The sequence below is a fragment of the Lampetra planeri genome, chromosome 4 (assembly GCF_965212315.1).
Source record: "Lampetra planeri chromosome 4, kcLamPlan1.2.h2, whole genome shotgun sequence".
Taxonomy (NCBI): Eukaryota; Metazoa; Chordata; class Hyperoartia; order Petromyzontiformes; family Petromyzontidae; genus Lampetra; species Lampetra planeri.
Genome location: NC_136110.1, coordinates 7,633,233 through 7,656,741, shown reverse-complemented (window position 1 = coordinate 7,656,741; position 23,509 = coordinate 7,633,233). Strand labels below are relative to the sequence as shown.

General features: G+C 44.4%; 1 protein-coding gene and 1 long non-coding RNA gene across 5 annotated transcripts in view; one reads left to right on the top strand and one right to left on the bottom strand.

Moving 5' to 3' along the window:
• Nucleotides 1–781: 781 nt before the first annotated feature.
• On the bottom strand, nt 782–12,244 carry LOC144717645 (uncharacterized). Of its 3 annotated transcripts, none has more exons than XR_013585131.1 (3): nt 12,208–12,244; nt 1,904–1,968; nt 782–1,256 (listed from the first exon to the last, which is right to left on the bottom strand). It is a non-coding gene; the product is annotated as an uncharacterized LOC144717645 (long non-coding RNA). The 3 variants fall into 3 exon arrangements; XR_013585132.1 differs by lacking the exon at nt 12,208–12,244 and adding an exon at nt 4,929–5,010; XR_013585130.1 differs by lacking the exon at nt 12,208–12,244 and having other exon boundaries at nt 1,904–1,991.
• Nucleotides 12,245–13,854: 1,610 nt separating this feature from the next.
• Nucleotides 13,855–23,509, top strand: part of LOC144717644 (exocyst complex component 6B-like) — a 151,711-nt gene continuing 142,056 nt past the window's right edge. For both annotated transcript variants that reach the window (XR_013585129.1, XM_078593168.1), the window contains exon 1: nt 13,855–14,004. Coding sequence is in view for 1 of the 2 variants with exons in the window: in XM_078593168.1 (XP_078449294.1) it covers nt 13,901–14,004 (104 nt within the window). In the remaining variant the exon portion in view is untranslated. The remainder of the gene's footprint in view (nt 14,005–23,509) is intronic.

The following is a 23,509-nucleotide window of genomic DNA, read 5'->3' as shown; positions in this document are numbered from 1 at the left end:
AACACTCACGCCAAAGCCCGCCCCGGGACGGCAGTGAGTGACCCACGGTGAGGGTGGTGGTGGTGGTGGTTATGGGGGGGGGGGGTCCCTTCCCACAATCCTTCGTCAACATTAACCCCAAAGAGCGACACCGCCCCAATGGCCACTGTGAATAAGCATAAACTAAAATAACACCACCTCGCCATTGCCATCTTCATCACCATCAGTCCCCTTTATATATCAGATAATTAATCGATCTTTATTTAAGCAGCGCACTTCGCTTCAATTTAGGGGTGTCTCGGGACGCTTTACGTAAGGTAGAATCTGCGCGGTGGGCTTCTGAGATGCTGCGCGATAAGACTTTCGGTTCTTTTATTTACGTTTCTAGAGTGGGGAGAAAGAACGGAGTTACTATTTTCGAGTTCTAAAATATTTCCGTTATTAAAGCTTTAGAAAACGTCAAATGAACTGACTCTATATTCAAAGTTTCTAACCACCTTTTATCTGTGTTGTTGAGAAAGACCATCGACCAAAATTTACTCCTGTTAACATTTGTTAAATTCGGATGATATTTATGGATATAATATGGTTTTTGGCCCATATTACTAAAAGGTTTTCAGAACCTCCACAGACAGTGGGCATAGTTTCTAGTATGGATGTAATTATAATAAATGTTTACACCCGATCCATTAAATTTCTCCCTGCATTCCCATCTCCCGTGCCGCGCTTACATGTTCACCGCTCGTTATAGTGACCCTCTATCCGTGAAATTCCATCGGTCACAAAAAAGAATAACACGGAGTGGGAAATGTGTTTTTTTAAGAATGCACAGGAACTTGAACATTACGCCTCAACAACGCCTTCAATCACCCTTGTGAAGCATTTATTTATCGACAAAATATTATTTATTTAATCAATAACATCCATTAGTTAGAGTCTATGATATTAAACAAATGTCACATCAATACTTGTCGTAATTGAGACTAGTGAGATATCACACTAGATGTAACTGCAATACGATATTACAATGACAGAATTAAATAAGATCATGTGTTACACATTTTCAAGTTTCAGGAGCAACTGAGAACAAAATTCCGAGGCCTAATTATTACAAAACATCAATGGTGGCGAGATGTTAACGACCTCGCCTGGTATGCAGGAGGTCGTTGGTTCGATCCCGATCCCGACCCTAACCCGCCTCTATATTTGCAGTTTGCACGTTCTCCCCGTGGTCACGTGGGTTTTTCTCCGGGTCCTCCACTCCTCCGGTTTTTCCCCTGCACATTGAGAATCAACATCACGCGTTTAGAGTATTTGGCTGCTATAAATTTCCACACGATAAGCCACTTCGCTGAGCTATCATTTGTGGCAAAGTCGTTTCTGAAAAATAGCCGTATAGCTCGGGTGGGCCTTATCTGGTCAAATAAAAAAAAATTGTTGAATTATTTTTTTTTATAAATAAATCAAAACACAGCGCGTCCAAACGCTCGTGCCTTTCACTCTCGTTGGCTGAGAAACCCACTGATGCGCGTAGCTCCCGGGGGGGGGAGGTGAATTCAAACAAGGTGAGCCAAGCAAGAAAGAAGCTGTGCTTTTAGTCCCATTAGAGGTTAGAGACTTGAAAAAAATAACACTGGAAAGCCTCTTGCGAGCCCCTTTCATTCCGCAGTGCTTGGAAACACAAAGCCTTAATATAACTTCCTGGCCGAGTGGCGCTGTTTATAAAAAAGAAAAGGGGCCTCCTTAGAGATGGGTTTTTTTCCGAGGCGCGTTCCACCCTTTTTTTGCAGCGCCATTCTAATTCAGCGGCCCGAGTCAATCATAAAGTGTTAATGTAGAATCTTCTACGAGTCACCAAGCTGTTTTTGTCCGAGAAATCGTTTTTTATTAAGGAGGTGGGGGTGATTGGTTTTGTTTTGCTCACCTGTTGTCGTTTGGCAGGCGTAACACCCCAAAAGCGCAGCTTTGGTGGTCGTGGTGCTGCTGCTGCTGCGTTGGAAGTGGGGCACAAGTACAAATACAAATAATAACAACAACAACAAAACTCGCCGTGGCCTTAATATTAAACGTATATAACAGGCGACGTTTCGGGCAATGGCCCTACTTCAAAGCAAATAAAGCACAGAGATCGCGCCGGAAGTAATTTGACCTATCGTCTCGTGAAGCGTTAATCGTACTACTGCACTGCAGCAGTGGATCGATCTGAGCTGATGATTAGGATGCTGCTGATGATAATAACTGCGGTGATAATGTACTTGCGAGACGACGTGAAAGGGGGGAGACGTAACTGGGGCTATTGCTGCTCCGTCGACAGTTAAATGAACAGGGCGCAACATCTGCAATGAATTCATACTCTTAGTTCTTTCGGTAAAGTCACGTAGGTAAAAAATGAAATACAAATTAATAAAAATAAAACAATAAAAATCACGACGTTTCGGAGGCAACACAAGTCTCCGTCATCAGGTGGGACCGTCACAGCCAGATTTGCTGCATCAAGTGGTGCAGCAAATCTGGCTGTGACGGTCCCACCTGATGACGGAGACTTGTGTTGCCTCCGAAACGTCGTGATTTTCATTGTTTTATTTTTATTAATTTTTATTTCATTTTTTACCTACGTGACTTTACCGAAAGAACTAAGAGTATGAATCCTTGCAGTCACGAAAGCTTCAAATCTAGAATCTGCAATGAAGCCGCTCAGTCAACAGCGAAGTCAAGCGTGCGAGTACGCACGCAACACATCTGTGAAACTCCGCCGTTTCACGAGCGGATACCGCTGTTTGTTTGCTAGGAGACCGTGTTTATTGTTGCGCGAGCGAGCCGTTGAACGCAGCAGGTGCTTCGTATAGCCTTGACACCTGCGAACAATGGCCGATTACCCTTGCCGGTAGCGCCATGGGATTCTCCAATGTCACAGCGAGGAGACGTCAGCTCCTCTTCTTGGTTCTTTCGGTAAAGTCACGTAGAAGGGAAGTAATACAATAATGAAAATAAAACATGATAAAATAATTCTCACGACGTTTCGGCCACAACGCAAGCAGCCGTCCTCAGGTGAAGACCAGGTCTGTCGGGGAGACAGCGTCTGAATGAAACACTGTCTTCCCGACAGACCTGGTCTTCACCTGAGGACGGCTGCTTGCGTTGTGGCCGAAACGTCGTGAGAATTATTTTATCATGTTTTTTTTTATTATTTTATTACTTCCCTTCTACGTGACTTTACCGAAAGAACCAAGAAGATGAATCCCTGCAGTCACGAAAGCTTTAAATCGAGAGACGTCAGCTGTATCGCAGCACGCACGCTGTAGGGGACGACGGACTGCTGCTGCTGCTGCAGCAGTAGCACAGTGCTCAACCACACCAGCGATCGCGTTAGCTGCAGCAGGAGTAGGAGGAGGGGATGCAGAAACCTTGAGCTGCTTGCAAATCGGCTAAAAAATACTTGGATATGCGCAAGTTTTAATATTCTTAGGTTTTTTCGGTAAAGTCACGTAGATAAAAAAATGAAAATTTATAAAAGTAAAATAAAAATAGAATAAAAATCACGACGTTTCGGAGGCAACACAAGCTTCCGTCTTCAGGTGGAACCGTTACAGCACGATAGCTGTATCAAGGCAGTCACGAAAGCTTAAAATCTATAATTATGCGCAAGTTGTTGTGGTTGTTGCTGCTTTTTAAGACAGGTGGTGGTGGAGGTGGTGGTGGAGGTGGTGGTGGAGGTGGTAGTGGTGGTGGAGGTGGTGGTGGAGGTGGTGGTGGTAGTCGTGGTGGAGGTGGTGGTGGAGGTGGTAGTGGTGGTGGAGGTGGTGGAGGTGGTGGTGAAGGTGGTGGTGGAGGTGGTGGTGATGGAGGTAGTGGTGGAGGTGGTGGTGGTGGTGGAGGTGGTGGTGGAGGTGGTGATGGTGGAGGTGGTGGTGGTGGAGGTGGTGGTGGAGGTGGTGGTGGTGGTGGAGGTGGTGGTGGTGGCGCATCGAGTCATGACGTGGGTCACCCGAGTTCGGTTCCCGGCGCTGGCCAACACGAGAGTGGCGAGTAATGTGTGAACCGGACCTGGACACATTCTTCACCAACCTGCACTGAGCAGAGATTTTTGAAGTCTGGTCAGACAACGTTCATGGTACCAAGTAGGTCCTCGTCCGGCAGTGGATTCACAAATGACTACGTTTTATTATCATGTACAGGTAGTCCTCTACTTACGATGGAGATGCGTTACGACGACCCCATCGTAAGTCAAAAATATCGTAAGTCGGACCATCGTAACTCGGGGACTATCTGTATTACATTCCTTGCCAAGAAGTTGTCGTGCGGCAATGTATTATGCCAGATGTCCCGAATACAATGTATCGCCGCTCCATCATCATCATCACGATTAGCACGGTTGACTACGTGCGGTGCGAAAGAAGTTCAAACATACAGAATCAGAATATGTATTCATACTGGAGGAATACGATGAACTATGAAGCTCTTTTTCATAGATGATCCTTATGGCGGTACCCCGGGGTAGCAAATCATACAAAGTGGCAGAAGCAATTAAATATTTTATTTATGGGACGCAATTTTTACCAGGGTTGTACTTTACTCTGTGACTGGGGTTCCAATCAAACCGAAATCAGTGCCACACTCCGCGATGTCGAAACGCCGAACATCAGCATAAAAAATCCGCTATCGAAAAATTTAACTTTGAATAGTTGCATGGTGTACAGCTCGTCGAGATGAGTCGATTGCCGCATCGCCGACCATCAACAGTCTAAACGTGACTGCATCACGGACATTATGCGAGAGCCGGGGAACTGTGGTACCCTGGGGTACTGCCATAGGGTTCATTTGTGCAGTAAGGGCGAGCAAAAACGTTACAACAACAAACAATACAAACACGTGGAAGTCGTGCAAAGTACAAGAAAGGTAAACAAATCACTCAAACACATACAGATAGAACTAAAGCATCCCCACCCTACCAGGCAAATGTTGGAACTCTCTGGCAAGCAACATCCCTTGGGGCGGCAGTACCTCCAGCACGGTGGCTGCGGTGGTTCAAGGAGATGGGCTGGTACCATCACCTCCTCAATGCAGCCAGGGGCTTGTCTTGTTTTCTTGGTGTGGTCGGGGACTGTTGCTGCTGTTGTTGTTTTGGTGCCTTGCTAAGCTTGCGTTTGGTGTTGACAAATCGGCAGGAATTTACGCACGGTACTTATGCAATTTGTTTACCGTGTCTGTATTTTCCTCTTATATTGTTTTTTGTTTGTATTGATTGTTGTTGTGACTTGCTGACCGGACTCTACTGGACATCTGTGAAAAAGAGCTTCATAGCTCATCGGATTCCTCCTCTGGGATAATTAAATATTCCGATTATGACTGTGGATTACCAGCGACGCCCAACGTGCCAAATCATGTAAAGCAATGAAATGCAAAGAGACTCGAGTTATGAAAATTACCTATACCAGTAGCGAGTGTTTGCAAGAGGCCCTTTTATGTCATTTCTGCGAACATTGCTTGACATTTGCAATGCTCTGTCCGACTGGTTGATGACAATTCGCTACTCACAGTTCCAAAGGGAACTCTTGCTGCTGCGTCTGTCTGCTGGCCGAGTCACCCTTTAAAAAGAGTCGTAGAGCTCCGTGGGTAATTTACCCGGATAACAAACTTCTCATTCTCAGACGACGTACGTAACGCCGTTCAGCAGAATTGCCCTCGTCAACAGGAATTGATGGGATTAATTGTGAAATCGTTTATTATTATATTTTTCCAAGTGCACCATGTTTTCCTGCCTTTATTCAAAGCGCACAAACACGCTTCGCACTTAAGAGACGAACATTTTCGAGCTTCTGGGAAGCACCAAAAGAAAATTATGACACATTCTTCTCGTGTTCGTTTGATCTTATTAGACTTCCCCCCCGCTTCATAGCCGATACAAAATAGAATTAAGCCGGGTTGGGGAGCTCCAACGCGGAGGTGGAGGGGGGGGGGTGAGTAAACGTGCGTAATTTTTTTTCTTCTCTTTCAATCTTTTCCCAGCGCTAAACTATGCCCGGTGTATTATGAGGAGCTGCTATTCTGAAACGAGAGCAGACAGCGCAGTGGGGAGCATAACAGGAAGGAAAATCGTGCTCGAGCGGGAAGCGTGCGTGGAGGCTGGCGATATCTCGCGGATGCAGACGCTTCCGCCGTGGAGTGTGCCGACTTCAAACGTCTCCGAGAGGACCCCCCCCCTCCACACCACCAGCCCCCCCCCACCTCAATCCCTAGCCCCCCACCACCACCCCCTTACACACTCAGCTCATTCACCTCCTTATACTCCACGTCCACGAGTGGATCGGATTTGCTGGGCATGAGCAGACCCCGAGGTTTGGATTTGGTGGGAGATAGGGCGTTTAGCGGCCAAGGCGTAATTCCTCGGCTGGATGTTTTTTTTTCTTGTCTCGCGGGTAGATCGGAGTCGGAAGGACATTTTAAGTGTCCTTCCTACTCCGATCAAGTGATTTTATTGTTTTTACTTAATTTTTAATTAATTTTAATTAAATGTTTTACCTACGGTGACTTTACCGAAAGAACTAAGGGTATTAATCCTTGCAGTCACGTAAGCTTCAAATCTAGAATAGGAAGGACATGTCACGTGGGCAGCGTGGTCGCCACTACAGCCAGAGCGAGAGGAAGGTTGACGTTGTGTGCCGGGTGCAGACATTTCTTGGGTTACCCACCAACACAGATCCAGCTTGAATTAATGCCTTTGTCCTCTACTAAACACAAAACACGTGCTTACACTTGTTTCACGCACCGGGGCTCACCGCGACGAGTGTACAGAATCAGAATATTTATTTTCTACTGGAGGAATCCGATGAGCTATGAAGCTCTTTCTGCAACAGACGTCGCTAACTTTTGTTGCGGAAACATTTTGCGCCCTGAAATCAAACAGACAGAGCGAGCGAGCCGTGTGTGGTTTTGGCGAGAGATGGGGCCGAGTGAGTAGGGAAAGGAGCCTTAGCGGTGGCATGCGATACAACCCGCGGTCGCTCCTCTCGTTACTCTGGTTTGGTTCTTTCGGTAAAGTCACGTATAAAGAGAAAATAATAAACTAAATACTACCATACGACATTTCGATTGCAACACAAGCAATCGTCATCAGGTATAAATGAAATAGAAACACAAATCTAGTATACTTAGAAATGTAATGTAATACAACAGAGAGTCGGATAACATAACAGTCAACACATTACATTTCTAAGTATACTAGATTTGTGTTTTTATTTCATTTATACCTGATGACGATTGCTTGTGTTGCAATCGAAACGTCGTATGCTAGTATTTAATTTATTATTTTCTCTTCATACGTGACTTTACCGAAAGAACCAAAGAGAAATTCCTGCCGTCACGAAAGCTCCAAATTAAGCATGCTCCTCTCGTTGGCTGCAAACGGCCCCAGCGCACACAGCACCCGATTCCTTGTCACGCGGCCGGCTCGCACATAACTCAGCCACGGACCTCAAAGCGAATGCGGAGATTTTAGATTTGAAGCTTTCGTGACTGCAAGGATTCATATTCTTAGGTCACGTAGGTATAAAAAAAATTTAAATTAATAAAAGTAAAATAAACATAAAATAAAAATCACGACGTTTCGGAGGCAACACAAGCTTCCGTCTTCAGGTGGAACCGTCATAGCACGCTTGCTGTATGAAGTAAATGAGAGATTCCAAGAGATACTACCCCGTATATATACTGGTTGAGGGGGGGGGGATGGGCCAGGACAGGCCCCCTTTTTATTATTATGGTAAGGTGCGGCTTGAGACTACGGCTAGTCTACATAACAATACGAATGCGGAGAGTTTGCTCACTTTTACCGGGGGGCGTCCAAGCGTCGTTTCTCACCCGTGTTCCCTGCGAACCATGCAAAAAAGATTTAACTACACTTATTTGGACCCTCTTATTTGACAGACAACTATTACAGGTTATTGATAGACAGCCAGGCTTGTTTTACCATGTTTAGTTGTTTCTTTTTTCACACTATTGTTATGTAGGCCAGGCTTAGTCACAAACCGTACCTCTCTATAACAAAGGCTCAGCCTCTTAAGCCTCACCTTACCATATTAATAAAAAGTGTGCCGTACTTGGCCCTTCCCCCCTCTCCAACCATTATATATACGGAGTGGTAGCTCTTGTAATCTCACATTTACTTGATACAGCTGTCGTGGCTGTGACGGTTCCACCTGAAGACGGAGGCTTGTGTTGCCTCCGAAACGTCGTGATTTTTATTTGTATTTTATTTTTACTTTTATTAATTTAAATGTTTACCTACGTGACTTTACCGAAAAACCCCTAAGAATATGAACACGTATCTATCTTCCTATCCATCGCCGGGCTCACGTCACGTGCACTCGCGCGCAAAGAGTGCGGCTAAAGAAAGGCAAGGAACCCCCCCCCCCTTCCCGTGTGTAACCTTCACAGGCTGTTGGGGCAAGAGCTGTTAGCGAGGAGCACCTATGAAGGCCTGGCATGGCACACGAGGGGCTGGGTGGCCAGCACCACGCCCGGGGTCGCATCTGCCTTGGCAGTGGTGATGTTTTCACACCGCACCAGCTATTGTATTAATTTAAGGCTGAGTAGACCTAGGGGAGGCCCGGGACTAGTTCAAATGGTCGTTACTGGCGTTAGCGATGAGCGGCAATCGAACTCTGTTCGCCGGGCCTGATTCGTATCGTATAGTGCGCTAATCACCGCGCCACCACTCCCCCCACACAAAGAGCACCACGACACACACGGACAAAGCGGTGTTGGCTTTCGAGGTGCGGCCGTTTATGCGCTCGCCCCGTAATGAATGCACTTGGATGAATGCGGTGCCAATGTACGCAGCCCGTGCATTACAGTTTTTTTGCGATATCTGTCCCCTCTGCGTGATCACTGATGGCAATGCCGCGTGATTATTTGAACATTTGCTCATTTGTGCTTGAAGTGCAAGTTCATGGGAGTGGCGGCGCGGTGGTTTAGCGCGCTGTGCTGCAAACCCGAGTGTGATTCCGGGCCACGGCTATCATCAGTGGCGGGTGATTACTTGAACCGGTCTTGGGGCCCTTCCCCGCCCTTCGCCAAGCTCCACGAACCAGGATGATCAACTATGGTCGAACATTAATTCTAGATTTGAAGCTTTCGTGACTGCAAGGATTCATATTCTTGGGTTTTTTCGGTAAAGTCACGTAGGTAAAAAAATTAAATAAAAATAAAATTAAAATCACGACGTTTCGGAGGCAACACAAGCCTCCGTCTTCAGGTGGAACCGTCACAACACGGTCGCTGTATCAAGTAAATGAGGATACTTGATACAGCGAGCGTGCTGTGACGGTTCCACCTGAAGACGGAGGCTTGTGTTGCCTCCGAAACGTCGTGATTTTAATTTAATTTTAATTTTATTTTTTTTACCTACGTGAATTTACCGAAAAAACCCAAGAATAAGAATATGGTCGAACAACCCCGATGACTGACGCTGCGTGGAGATGCTGCCATTGACAAGGGGTTGTGTAACGTTGTATTCATCTTGATTTGAAGATTTCGTGACTGCAGGAATCCACACTCTTTGGTTCTTTCGGTAAAGTCACGTAGGTAGAAAAAAAAATAGATCACGACGTTTCGATCGGAACAGAAGCAACCGTCATCAGGTGTGAAACAAACACAGCAGGATGACTGCTGACGTAGGATATTACTATTTTACTTTTTACTAAATTTGTAAAATTATGATTCCACGGTCACTGAATTACATAAACAATGCAGGTTAATTCGACACGGTGATGGGTGATTGTCACGGTTGGCTACGTACGGTGCGAAATAAGTTCAACATACATCATGCATGGGCCCTGTTATGCATGGCAGCAAGCCTGCTGCTGTGCACAACGATTTAGAAACTACGACATTCCAAACGATGCTGTCGTTTGAATGTTATAATCATGAGAGGTTCGGTGGCCCATGCTGCAATTGCATTTCCGTGGAATCGACCGTGCACTTATTTAAAATCGGATGTGTTAATTCAGAACCATATGACGAACTTTAAAAGTGCTTCGTTCATTCTAACTTGCGTAAATTAATAGGATAATTTATTTTGCGGGGCAGGAAGACCAAACAATATAATATTATAATAATGAAAACACACTTCCAGGGCAGTGAGGTGCCTCTTAGGGGCACCTCCAATTAGCACGGTTGACAACGTACGGTGCGCAAGAAGTTCGACATACATAAACACAGTACAACAGGGAGGTTTCAGACCAGTGGCATAGCGTGGTTGGCGCGAGTCCGAGTGCATGAAACGAATTGGGGCCCCTTGGAGCCTCCTGGCACGTGACGGGCACTGCCGCAGTTGCACCGCCTGTACACTCCGTAGCTATGCCGCTGTTTTAGATCTGTGCAGAATTTGAGTGCTATTCTCTCGTACACGTGTTTGCCGAGCACTCTGAATTCCTCCCGCACGCAATGATGCTCGACTAATATCAAGCGGGGCTGTGTGAGGAAGTCATTGGCGTTGCGCTGGGCATAAAACGGGAATTATTAATAATATTCAAGCGTTGCTTCCTTTGTGCTTGCAAAGGCTCCAAAAGAGCAATGCCAGCAGTTCCTGACGGATAAGGAGCTAAATCTGCAACCCACAGTCGCCACAACTGAATGTGGCATAACGTTCGCATTAATGGTCACTGTATTTATATTTTTATACGCGCCTATGACCAAATCACACGGAATGCAATCGAAGCAGGTTCGAGTGAGGATAGTGCTTGCACAGGCGACCATCATGCATTGCACGGTTGTTGTCGGCTGCTCCAGAGCTACGTTGTCAGTCGAGGGGGAGTACAGCACAATCCACTGTTGTACTGTGCTTCTATGCGTCCAAATCTATACCTCCCACCGACAACAACCCACACTGGTGAAGCGTGCTGAAGTGTGGTCAAATAATTACCACAATCTGTACGATGTGGGGGGCTCTCATCTGGGAGTGGATTTACGAAAGTGCTGTATGTGTGCATATACCCACGTGACAAGACAACGAGATAGTATTACTTTTGTTCCATACGCTGGAAAATTCGCAGCTTGCTGAATTCGAGGAATAGCACAGATGTTTGTTTAAAGCCGATGAGATCGCTTTAACAGTACTAAGGACGGGAAATGTTATGTTTTTCTTCTCCCAGCACGATTAGCACACATCCAAATGTAACATCTCGTAATATTATTTATAGTTTTGCTTTTCATCCCTTTACTTTGTCAACATTAATGTTTTGATGTATGTGTAATAGCAGCTAATACGCACTGATTAAACACGCCCTTTTGTTCAACAGGTAAGGGAGCACGTTGGTAAATATGTAGCAAAACATCAGAAAAGTATCCAAAGAAGTTAGGTGAAATTCAGGCTTGGAATTTATGCCAAGAGACGGAATGAGGAACACACAAGTTAAAGACATCATATTCTCAGGTTTTTTCGGTAAAGTCACGTAGGTAAAAAAATTAAATTAATAAAAGTCACTTGATACGGCTATCGTGTTGTGACGGTTCCACCTGAAGACGGAAGCTTGTGTTGCCTCCGAAACGTCGTGATTTTAATTTTATTTTAATTTTAATTTTACTTTTATTAATTTTAATTTTTTACCTACGTGACTTTACCGAAACAACCTAAGAATATGAATCCTTGCAGTCACGAAAGCTTCAAATCTAGAATTAAAGACATCATATTGACTGTTGAGTAGGCAGCACTCATCCTGGCCAGGAGGGGCGATGAGGTGCGGTCGAGACTAACGGCGGAGTGGCAGCCAAAGGAGGCAACACACCCAAGACGACGTTAAACGCGAGGGTGGAACAATGACAGCAAGCTACGTGAGGGAGCTACTGTCGATGGGATGGATTGTTGGTTATATTGCGGTAATGTGAGAGATGGGGGCGACTTGAGGAGGCCTTCATTCAACAGTGGGTAAGATTATATTATGGCTGTTGATGATGGTGAATTGAATATGGCTATAGACTGTTGTAACACGGGAGTGCGGTACAATAATTATTTTCACTGCACTGCCCTCTGCTGCCCAATAACGCAGCCCCGAAATGTTTCCTTAATGGTCTGGACATGCCCACTGGTCCACTACCATCCAAGGCACATTTTAAACATATATAGCCACTCAACAGTCGTAAATGTGAGAGCGATGGAATTTGTATGGGTTCGTCAAGTTCAAGGGCAGCTGAGAAAACAGCCACTTTGACGTGGCATAGATATAATAAACTCACCGCTATTGGGCCAGTCGCCATCACGGCAGCAACCAACGCGTCTCTACGAAAACATGGGGGGGCGGGGATGGCGATGCGCGCGGTTGCACAATGGATGGGTGGAAGTCTGGCCGCAAGGGATAATCGGCAAATCCAGATATTTGTACAATCCTCGGTTAGGAAATGCCCTGTCTGGAAGGAGAACATGGGCTCATTTCGGAAGCTAACTCGTCAGCAAAAAACCCGTTGTCAACTTGAGACGGCGCGCGGACAAACACGAGCGTGGCATTTGGCACCACCGCAACGATCGTGAGCGGTCACGATTTACCCGATGCTGGATGTGAAGGCACCCTCAAGCGAGAAGGGGAGTTGGGCCAGGTGACAACGCAAAAGTTGTTCAGGAGCGACGTTCGAATAGGCTTTCCACAAATTGGATTTGAGATATAAGATCACGTAAATCAGTATCATCATCATGAGCCATGATCATTCAACTGCTGGATGAAGGCTCTCTCCATCCCATCGCCATGTGTCAATGCCGATGTCATCGCTCCGTCTCTCGGCATGTCACCTGTGTTGGCTGTCACTCTGGGGCATACAGGTTTACTGCCTAACTAAACTAAGCCATTAAAGTCACTTTTTTTTTTGCCAAGTAAGTTTCCACTGAGCTCTATAGCTCCTTTTCAGAATCGACCTGGCCACAAATTATAGCTCAACGAAGTGGCTATTGCGGAAATAAATAGGAGCCAAATATTCGAAATTCATGTTGATTCCAAATGTGGAGGGGAAAACCGGAGGACCCGGAGACACATCCAGGCGACCACGGGGAGAACGTGCAAACTCCAAACGTGTTACGTGCGCCGGTTAGACACGTTATTCGTAAGGCACATGATGCTTTTGTTTTCGCGGGCGAATTTGTGTCTTTTCGTTCATAAAGTCAGAAAAAAACAACATATGAATCCAAAATTTTAATGTATTTATACTTTAACATTTATTTATACTAAAGTAATACAAAAATGACGACTGTCCTTGGTAGTGGCGATTTTGTGTTAGGGGCCGTCCATAAATGACGTCACGCACCTGGGGGGGGGGGGTGGGGGGTCAGACATTTGTGACGATGTGTGACGAGGGGGGGGGGGGTTGAGAAATGTGACGTCACATCAAAATGCGCAACTTTAAATAAATATAGACAACACGTTCTACTTAATTAAATATACTTTTTAATAAATGTTTTTTCCTACAACATCAGAGTACAGCGCCACATTAAATACGCACTACAATGACAATAGTTTAAAGCGATTTGAAGCATATTTTTTTTTGGGGTGGGGGGCAGAGCTTTGTGACGTCATATTTGAGGGAAGTCTGACTTTTTGTGACGCCGTGTGACGAGGGGGGGGGGTCAAAAATCGTCCAAAATCGCGTGACGTCATTTATGGACGGCCCCTTTACCGAAAGAACCAAAGAGTATAACTATCCAGCAATGACGTCACCCCTGACCGCCCACCTTTTCCGCCGCAATCCTCAGCCCTGCGCGGTGACGTCAAAAGTTCACATCAACCCCTCCCATTACATGACGTCACCGCCGCATTCTCGCCCCGATGCACGCCGCTCACCTCTGCCGCGACGTCACTTGCGCCTACTGTACCGACGGTTACGTCATCGCGGAGTGACATGACGTCATAGCGCTTCACTCCTCCCCACCAGCTTACAGTGAAAGATGGCAGCGGTGGAGGCGGAGAGCGTTGAGACGGCAGCGGAACACGAGCGGATCTTGCGCGAGATCGAGAGCACGGACACGGCGTGCATCGGCCCCACGCTCAGGTTTACACGCCCAGACGGGGGAGGCTCTTGCTTGCGTGGTCGTCGTGCCGGTTGTTTTGCGCCCTGGCCCTTACCCCCCCCCTCACCCCTCTTGCTACCACACTCACCACCGGTGGGACCCAAGGCCACACAGTCGGCACACCGCGCTCGCCGTGGTGGCTTGACACTGCAGTTGTAGACACGGGTGCTGGGTGGGAGCGCCTCTAGGTGCGCGTAGCGTCAAATGAGTGGAGGGGGGGGCGGTGTCATCATCATCATCATGATCTGTGGCCGAAGACGAGCTGAGACTAATGCAAACACAGGACCCACGGTGTGGGGTGGGCCTGGTCTCTTGGGCGTTCTTCCTGGCTGGTGGCTGAGTAGGACGTGTGACTGTGTGTGTGTGTGCTCCTGTCTGGTGATCGTGTGCGTGGTTGAGAGAGAGAGACTAACGTGAACATGTGGACATGGGCTGTCTTGACTTGATCTCCGGCCTAGCTGGTTGGCTGGTGATGCGGGACGCTTGTAAGTTTACTCGACATGAAATTAGTTCTTAGCTGTGGCTGAAATTAGGTAGAGATTCCAATGTACTCATGGGGCCGAGGGTTCGTCTGAGCTCTGGCCTGATTGACTGGGTGGGATACCTGTAGGGCCACTCAGCGTGAAACTAGTTCCTGCCTCTGGTGGTGCCACCCTTCACCCACACTGTGCCAATGTAATGTAAACATGAGGCCAATGTTCTTAGGTTTTTTCGGTAAAGTCACGTAGGTAAAAAAATTAAAATTAATAAAAGTAAAATAAAAATACTTTAATGTCAGTGATTTTTATTTTACTTTTATTAATTTAAAGTTTAATGTTTTACCTATGTGACTTTACCGAAAAAACCTAAGAATATGAATCCTTTCAGTCACGAAAGCTTCAAATCTAGAATGAGGCCATTGGTCAGTTTGACATGGCCTGATTTTCCTGGCTGGATTGTTGGCACACCTCCAACTCGGCTCAGCCTAAAATAAGTGGTTTGGTGTGGCAAATATAGCGAGAGACTTAATATGGGGCCAAGTGTTGGCTTAATTTTCGGCTTCCTGGGTGGGTAAGTTGGGACGCCTCTAAGTCTACTCAGTATTAAAAAATACCGACATTTGATCAGGTTTGTGGCTAACAAACTTGATTGTTGGTCCTTGATGCTTCAAAAATGTAAATATATGCTCGCTAACTATATATGAATTTCGACGCCGTAACTTTTAATTATTGTAGCTTTGATTTTATGAATATCTATTGTAACATTGAACTGAAATTATAGTTTTTTCATCTTGAAATTCACTTTGGAAGATGTTTCTATGGGCAATCCCCCGGTGCCATTGGTGTAAATTTCATATCCTGATGGCAGGGACAGTTTGTAAGACAATCACTATCATAATACGAGTACAGTACCATAAATCATTCGATTTTCCAATCCAGGGAAGCCTCGATATTGTGTAAAGGTGTTGCCAGCGTTGGAATGCTTTACCTCTTAATGAAGTTAACAATTATAATTACTTTTATTCACCCAGGAAAGTTTCACTGAGCCTCAACACTCTTTTTCAGCATGTAACTGAACGGGATGTTTGGATAACTCTACGAATGAGTGTTTTGATTGTGGAAGTGAACCAGAATTCCAAAAGAAAACATGCGTTCTAGGGGATAACACTCAAAACACAGACAGGCCAGGAGGAACCCACTGCCAATTCCTGACTGCTACCACCTTAAGTGTGATTTTTTTTGGCTGTGGTAGTTACCATGGCACAGGCATCTGTTTGTTATCTTTAATATCGTATGTGTATACTCAAAGTCAAATGTTTACTGGTGGGATCGGTTTGTGTGTGCTTGTCCATGCAAGAGGGTCTTTTGCTGTCCCCATTCACACTGTCACTCCCACCGCTAATGCTGCCATTTACATGCTTAGATTTTAATGTGTTTGTACTCAGGGTTTGTTTATTTTTCCTTTTTAACAACCCACGCAATAATATTTCACATGCACTGGTTGCTGTTTAAATAACTCACTCATTTGCTAGAGTAGGTCCTTCTGTGCCAATTTTGTGGCCACATTTAATCTTTTTTTGTAGTAGCCATATTTCTGTATTGTTCATTCATGCCGGACCCTGTTTTAAGCTGGAATAAAATAGGAAACCTTCTGGGATGACACATCTGCAAGGTGCTATGTTCTGTATCCATAATAAAGCTTGGTGATCTTTTAATGTATACATTTAGCTGTGCATACATTTATACCACTTCAGAATCAATACTAGTGCAGTTGTATAGCAGGAGATATTAGTTTATGAGCTGCCGTGTTATGTATCCTCTCGAGAGAGACAGCTGCTTAAACTGACATCGGTGATCTCACCCCGTCTATATTTACTCCTGCCACATCGTGGAGAAGAGAGGACTGCAGACGAGCTCACATGATCTAACGTTTTCATTATATTGACTGTTAACGTTAAAGTATTTAGCAGTTAATAACAATTTCGATTTAAAGCTTTCGTCACTGCAGGGATTCATCTTCTTGGTTCTTTCGGTAAAGTCACGTAGAATGGAAATAATAAAATAATAAAATAAAACATAAAATAATTCTCTCGACGTTTCGGCCACAACGCAAGCAGCCGTCCTCAGGTGAAGACCAGATCTGTCTCCCCGACAGACCTGGTCTTCACCTGAGGACGGCTGCTTGCGTTGTGGCCGAAACGTCATGAGAATTATTTTAATGTTTTATTTTATTTCCATTCTACGTGACTTTACCGAAAGAACCAAGAAGACAGTTAATAACAGTCATCATTAACGTTAAAAAGTTACATCAATCTACACCTGCATTAAACTGTGTTTGAGGGTTGTTCGACAATACTTCACCAATGCTGGTCGGTCCTAATTTATGAAGGAGGTGCCCAGGACTGGCTCCGACATACCTCGCCACTGATGTTCGCCATGGCCAAGAATCTAAAAATATTTGCTGGATTCATAGCACAATGTGCTAACCTCTTCTTGGTTCTTTCGGTAAAGTCACGTAGAAGGTAAATAATTAAATAATAAAAATAATACATTAATTCTCACGACGTTTCGGCCACAACGCAAGCAGCCGTCCTCAGGTGAAGAAAAGGTCAGACGCTGTCTTCCCGACAGACCTGTTCTTCACCTAAGGACGGCCGCTTGCGTTGTGGCCGAAACGTCGTGAGAATTGTATTTTATTATGTTTTATTTTTATTATTTTATTATTTCCCTTCTACGTGACTTTACCGAAAGAACCAATAAGATGAATCCCTGCTGCAGTCATGAAAGAAGCTTCAAATCGAAATTCAATGTGCTAACCGCTTTGTCACCACTCCACCCAAGGCATGATTTGGTTATTTATGAATTTTATTCAGACTAAAAACTTAAGTTGGCGTGTAATAGCCAAATGAGGGTGGTTATGTTGTGTTACCATTGAATTCAAATCCAGGTTTAATAAGGTATCTCACGGTGTATTATTGTTTAGATGTGCTCGCATTGGGTTCATACGCGTATGTATGGCAGGTCATGTTTGAGTGTCACTTAATCTCAGGGATATTAAATAGCCTGTGTTTTGTGTTATTAACTGGCTGCTATTATGGACTCTTATTTTATGGAACAATTAATTTTCTTTTCACTCTCCATGATCATTATGACCATCATTATCAGCCACGATCAATCCACTGATAGCTGGATAAATCTCCAAACCGTTTCCATCTGTCACGTTTCAGTAATTTAGCAATATATTTAGCACTTGACGCAAACTGATTTCATTGCTCCATCTCTTTCCTTCTTTGGCAATGCACCCGAGTACATTTCATCGTCATTTTTTTCACCGAATCCTCAGCGAAACGGCTAATTTACTGGAAGTCCAAATACATTTTTAATGTGGAAATGAAATATTAATATCTCATCTACAGTATTTAATTGTTTCACTTCAAACAGTTACCAGAAGCCTCCCAGAAAATTAATATGATGTTTTTTTTCTTCTCATCAGAACGGTTATCAGTGACAATATATGATAAGAATAAAAAAAGCTGCAGGGAAGTGTCTGGTATTTTGTCAGAGCTAATTGGTGATACAGTAAAGAGATTCAAGTCGTCCATAGCACTCAGATTTCCAAATATAGCCATTTTTATTGGAATTGTTTACGTGAGGAATGGCCTTATACTGAATAATTCACGATGTTTACCATCGCGTTGGGTGACGTCATCAATCACCTGATCAATCCACTGTTGGATAAAGGTACCCTGAAGCTGGTGCATTTTTCATGGTCCTGTGATGTAATAATCTGCCTATCACCTGTACACGATATAATTTTATCAACCTCCCAAGGTGGACATCCTCTCTGTCACATCTTGTCCCTTGGCAGACATCGTCATATTATGGTGACACCATCACATTATGATGTTATGTAATGCTGGTCGTCATTAAGATCAATCCAAGCAGTTGGTTTTCTTGAGAATGTCCTGCAATTTTGCTTGCTTGTAAGTATATTGAAAGCCGTATCGGCCATCTCGATTGTATGAAGGCCTCCCCATGCTGTATGGCATGCTGGTCAGTGCGAGTTAGTGAAGGTGGGGTGCATAGATGTGGGAGTGTAGAAGTGTAGTACAACAATGGATATTGAACACTGCTCTCATGCTGTCTGCAAAGTACCCTCACCCCCACATTAGCCTTCTTTGCAGAGTGTTTGCTCATCCAAGCACTGTCTAGGCTCAACGCTGTGGCGAAATTCCAGGTGATATTGTCCATAGGCAGCTGTGACATACTTCCAACACGATTCGAGCACATGATTTCCAGAAGTTTTTCAGATTTATTTCCTGCAAACCGACATGTCACATACAGTTCCTTTTGATATATGTAAGGCTTTTTATAGGCCACATCTGAAAAGATCTTTTTTTTGGTAGGCATTTTTGTTTTCAGTTTGCAGCATGGCTTGCACAATCTATATTGCTAATAATTATTACAAATTAAAAAAAAATGTATTTCATGAATATTACCAGTGTTTCTTTTTTTCTGCAAATATTACATTCCATTTGTATTTTTTGTGTCATAACTGGAGATGAATACATTTCTATTTGGAACTCTCCAGCCAGCAGTGGAGAGTTGCACAGTGGAGAGTTCCACTACCCTGTGTCAGAGAAGATGGTGTCACTATACATATACACAATTATTTTACAGGTAAAGTGCACTGAGCTGTTAGCTCTGTTTTAGAGGCAACCTGGTCATACACGATAGCTCATCGAAGTGGCTTATCATATATATGGGAATTTATCGTAGCCATATAATCTCAACGCACGTTTCTAATGTGGACGGCAAACCCGGAGGAGCCGCCGTAGAATAATCCGCGTGACCATGGGGAGAATATGAAAACTGAAAATATACAGCAGGCATCGTCAGGATCGAACCCACGACCTTGCGTACCAGGCGAAAGGAGATAAAAAATGTTCATCTTGGCACCCCTAGACTACTGTTGAATTCACTTTCACCGGCCTCCTGAGCAGACTAGGTTCAAACCTTTGTGTGTGATTTTGAATGACCGAATGTTGCTTGTGAGTAAAACAGATTTCAAACAGCTCAGTAATTAAATTATCAAAATGAAATGAAAACCAAAATGTATTTGATGTTTGTACAATCATTTGTGACTGAGCTGAGACCATGAACGCATTACACTTGAGAACATAGCTTAATCCTGGGTGGCTGCCCAGATTCAAGCCCAAATTCTCAACAATACTGGCTAAGTGCTCTGCCCCCTGAGTCACTGAGCCACCTCTACAATTAAAATAAGAATTAGAATTAATGGCACAGGAGTTATTTTATTGCGCTTTGAACCCAGTGACCCGTGTTCGAGTCCTGTTCACCCGAGTGTTATCTAAACCTGTCTTAGACCCACTCCTGCTTCACCAACCCCCACTGACCAGGGTAGCGAAGTATGGCCAAACCCCCCCCCATGTTCTGCATAACATGGGAATACTTTAATCCAGCAGTGGAATGAACGAGGACTGAAATAAATATATATCACACTCTAAAATATTTTTATATTTGGAGAGGTATATTGCTACATTGTACCAAAAACGTTGTCTTTACTCAATGAACACTTTTTCCTTTTAGCATCTTTATTGCAATGCAGAAGACCCAGTTTCACATGTCCTTTCTGCAGCTTCACGCTATGATTTTTGCTTTCTTGAAAAGTATCCTTCCAATAGAAACCAATGTTGAGATTGTAAAATAAGGGACCGGTCTGATTCGTATCTGGACATCTACAATTATCCGGGTAAGGAAGTTAAAGGAGTGCTTGCCTTGTGATCCTGGCATGACTGTTATTGAACTGCATGTTGTTGTGTGATGGCAACAGGAGTGGATGATTCACTAGTCAGAAATCCGCAGGAATTGTTGCATGACATATCTGGCTTTGGGCCCAGAAAAGGCTCAGAAAAGGAGATGGGCACCGCCCTTTAAACCATTTTGCATTTCTTAGCTTATGCCCCTTCTGATTTAGCCAAAACGTAATATGATGAGAAGGTTTTCTGATGGTCGAAAACTTTATCTTTATCAACCACAATGTATCCACTGGTCCTTCTATGCCACCACCAGCCCCATGGTCCTGCAATGCCACAATACATATCACCCTTAAGTGCACAGTGGCGAGATGTTAACTACTTGGCCTGGTATAAAGGACGTCGTGGGTTTGATCCCGACCCTGACGATGCCTGTAAATTTGGAGTTTGCATATTCTCCCCATGGTAGCGTGGATTTTTCTTCAAGTCCTCCGGTTTTTCCCTCCACATTTACAAACATGCATTTACATTTCCACATGATAAGCCACTTCGTTGAGCTCTCATTTGTGGCCAGGTCGCTTCTGAAAAAGTTATATAGCTCAGTGGGCCTTCATCTTTCGGTAAAGTCACGTAGAATGGAAATAATAAAATAATAAAAATACAACATAATAAAATAATTCTCACGACGTTTCGGCCACAACGCAAGTAGCCGTCCTCAGGTGAAGAACAGGTCTGTCAATAAGACTCGATAAGACTTATCGACAGACCTGTTCTTCACCTGAGGATGGCTGCTTGCGTTGTGGCTGTCGTGAGAATTATTTTATTATGTTTATTTTTATTATTTCATTATTTCCATTCTACGTGACTTTACCGAAAGAACCAAGAAGATGAATCCCTGCAGTCACGAAAGCTTTAAATCGAAATTTAGTTCAGTGGGCCTTACCTGGTAAAAATAAATAAATATTTTTATATAAAAATTGTATTTAAAGCGTAACCACTATCAATGTGACCTGAATATATGGAAGTATAATGCAGACAGTTGAGTGGAAGTGCAAGCGCCCCACAATCTGAAGGTTGGAAGTTAAAAATAACGATTGAGGGTTGACTCAGTCTATCATCCTTTTGGTTTCGATAAAATAAGTACCACTTTGTGGGGAAGGCAACTGTGGTGGTTGTCTTGTGGAGAGACTCGTACCTGCCCTGGGAATGAGGAATTTCCACCACTGGTTCAGGGCTGTAAACGGGAGATGAGCACCGCCTTGATGGTCATTTGTGCAGGAAATTATTTTCCAATAAAATTTCCGAATGTAATCTATTGCATTCAAGAAAATAATATTTTAATTTCATTGGTCAGCCTACGGGCCTTCTGAACCGGTGGTTGTTTTGATTTATTTAACTAATTTTCTCATCCATATTCCAGTTATTTGATTTACCGGTTATGTATGGTGGGGTGAATGGTACTGTATTGGTATTCTCACGTTTTCCAAGGGGTCTGGCCAGCGTGGAAGAGTAGGCCAAATACCCTCTCGTGGAGCTCTCTAGAATTCCCTCTATTGGTCGCCCTTCTGCCAACAGCGCGAGTCAGAATTTTCAGGGCTGCATTTTAACTTTAAAGTCTTACGCATATTCTGCCATTGATCTGATGAGAATGGGTGCGTTCTGAGTGAGTTGATCAAACGGTGGAGCCTGGATATTATCGGGCTAGCATCGCGCTTGGATGGTTGACCATCAAGTACAACAGGTTGTGGAGCGACATGGTAGGCAATAGAGTGGTGCAACAAAATTTATTTTTGAACTGCAGTTATCTTCCACTTCAATTATGCTCGTTGGCTTCACCAACCTCAGAATCAGAATCTTTATTTATCTTGCAGGAATCGGCACTTACCAGGGTGGTGAAGTATGGTCGGATAAATCCCACGACCGATAAGGTGTGGGCAGACCCTCATCCAGTAGTGTATTTCCTAAAGGGCTGTACATGTGCATACATCCACATAACACTATACCGATACCTTATTACTTTAGTTCTCCATGCTGGAAAGAAATAGCCGTGCAATTTTTTTTTGTCACAGGCTGTGAAAATCTTAGCTGTACTAAGAGCCACACTCGTATTAGTTAGTGACCAAAGGGAACATTTTGTGGTTACACAATCAGGGAAAAAGCGTATCATAAGTTTGATTACTCACTGCTCAACATTACCATTAACAATTGAACCAACAATGAGAGGGGGGCTTTGGTATTGGTGCCTGCCGATGATGGTGCAGATATGCACGCTGTGCATACACCAGCACATTATAGGTGCAACGGCTAATGGTTTTGTTGGCTGGGAAAGGCCGTTAGCGGTGGCACAGGAAACCTCCTGCTCTTGACGGGGCAGCCTGTTCGTGCAAAACAGGAACCGGCAGACGAGTGTGCGCGGCAGATAACAGTGTCAGGAAAGTATAAGACGGGGGCAATCGAAAACCACATTTCCTATTGGCTGTAAGAGACATACACGGACCGCTAAAACTTACACTTTCAAAGCACACTCCTTTACATGTACTACACGTGCTTTCACTTGCTGGGGCATGCATGTGCGAATTGGCAAGAATTGCAAGGATTTTGGATGCACCCCCCGTTGGGCTGTCAAAGGATGGGGCAGGGTTCAGAGCGAGGTGTGGTCATAATTACTGGCGGTGTTCAATGCATTGTTGAGCCACTTATGAGTGCTTGGGCTTAGTTATTGGGGAAACTGTTATTGTTGTAAGACATACAAAAGAATCATCTGATACAACACTGTTCTTTCATCACAAAGGGACTAAAAATATAACGCGCCTGTTTATAATACTGGGGCGCAGTTCGCAGTATGCCTTGCTCGTGATTGTAACGAATTATCTTTACATTAATGCTTGTAGAGTAACACTTCAGACAAGGCGGTTCTTATTTATGACCGGGTGGTTGTAAAACCCAGCCCTGTGTTCGGAGAAAGATGTTGTCTGTCAGTGGTTGCGAGAGGGCCTGTGTTGCTGTGTGCGTGGGTGAACTCGGAGGAAGGGGTGACTGGGTGTGTTTATGTTAGCCTCAAGGGGTTGCTCCATCTTGCATTGTCTCTGCACCATCTGGATTTACTGATAATACTTCGGGGTGAATAGCCGCAACTTTGAGTCACTTGGATATAATAGCCTTTTTATTGCCTTTGTAAACGTAGCCGATATTTCCACCGTGGAACATATTAAACACGAGTGTAATTTTTT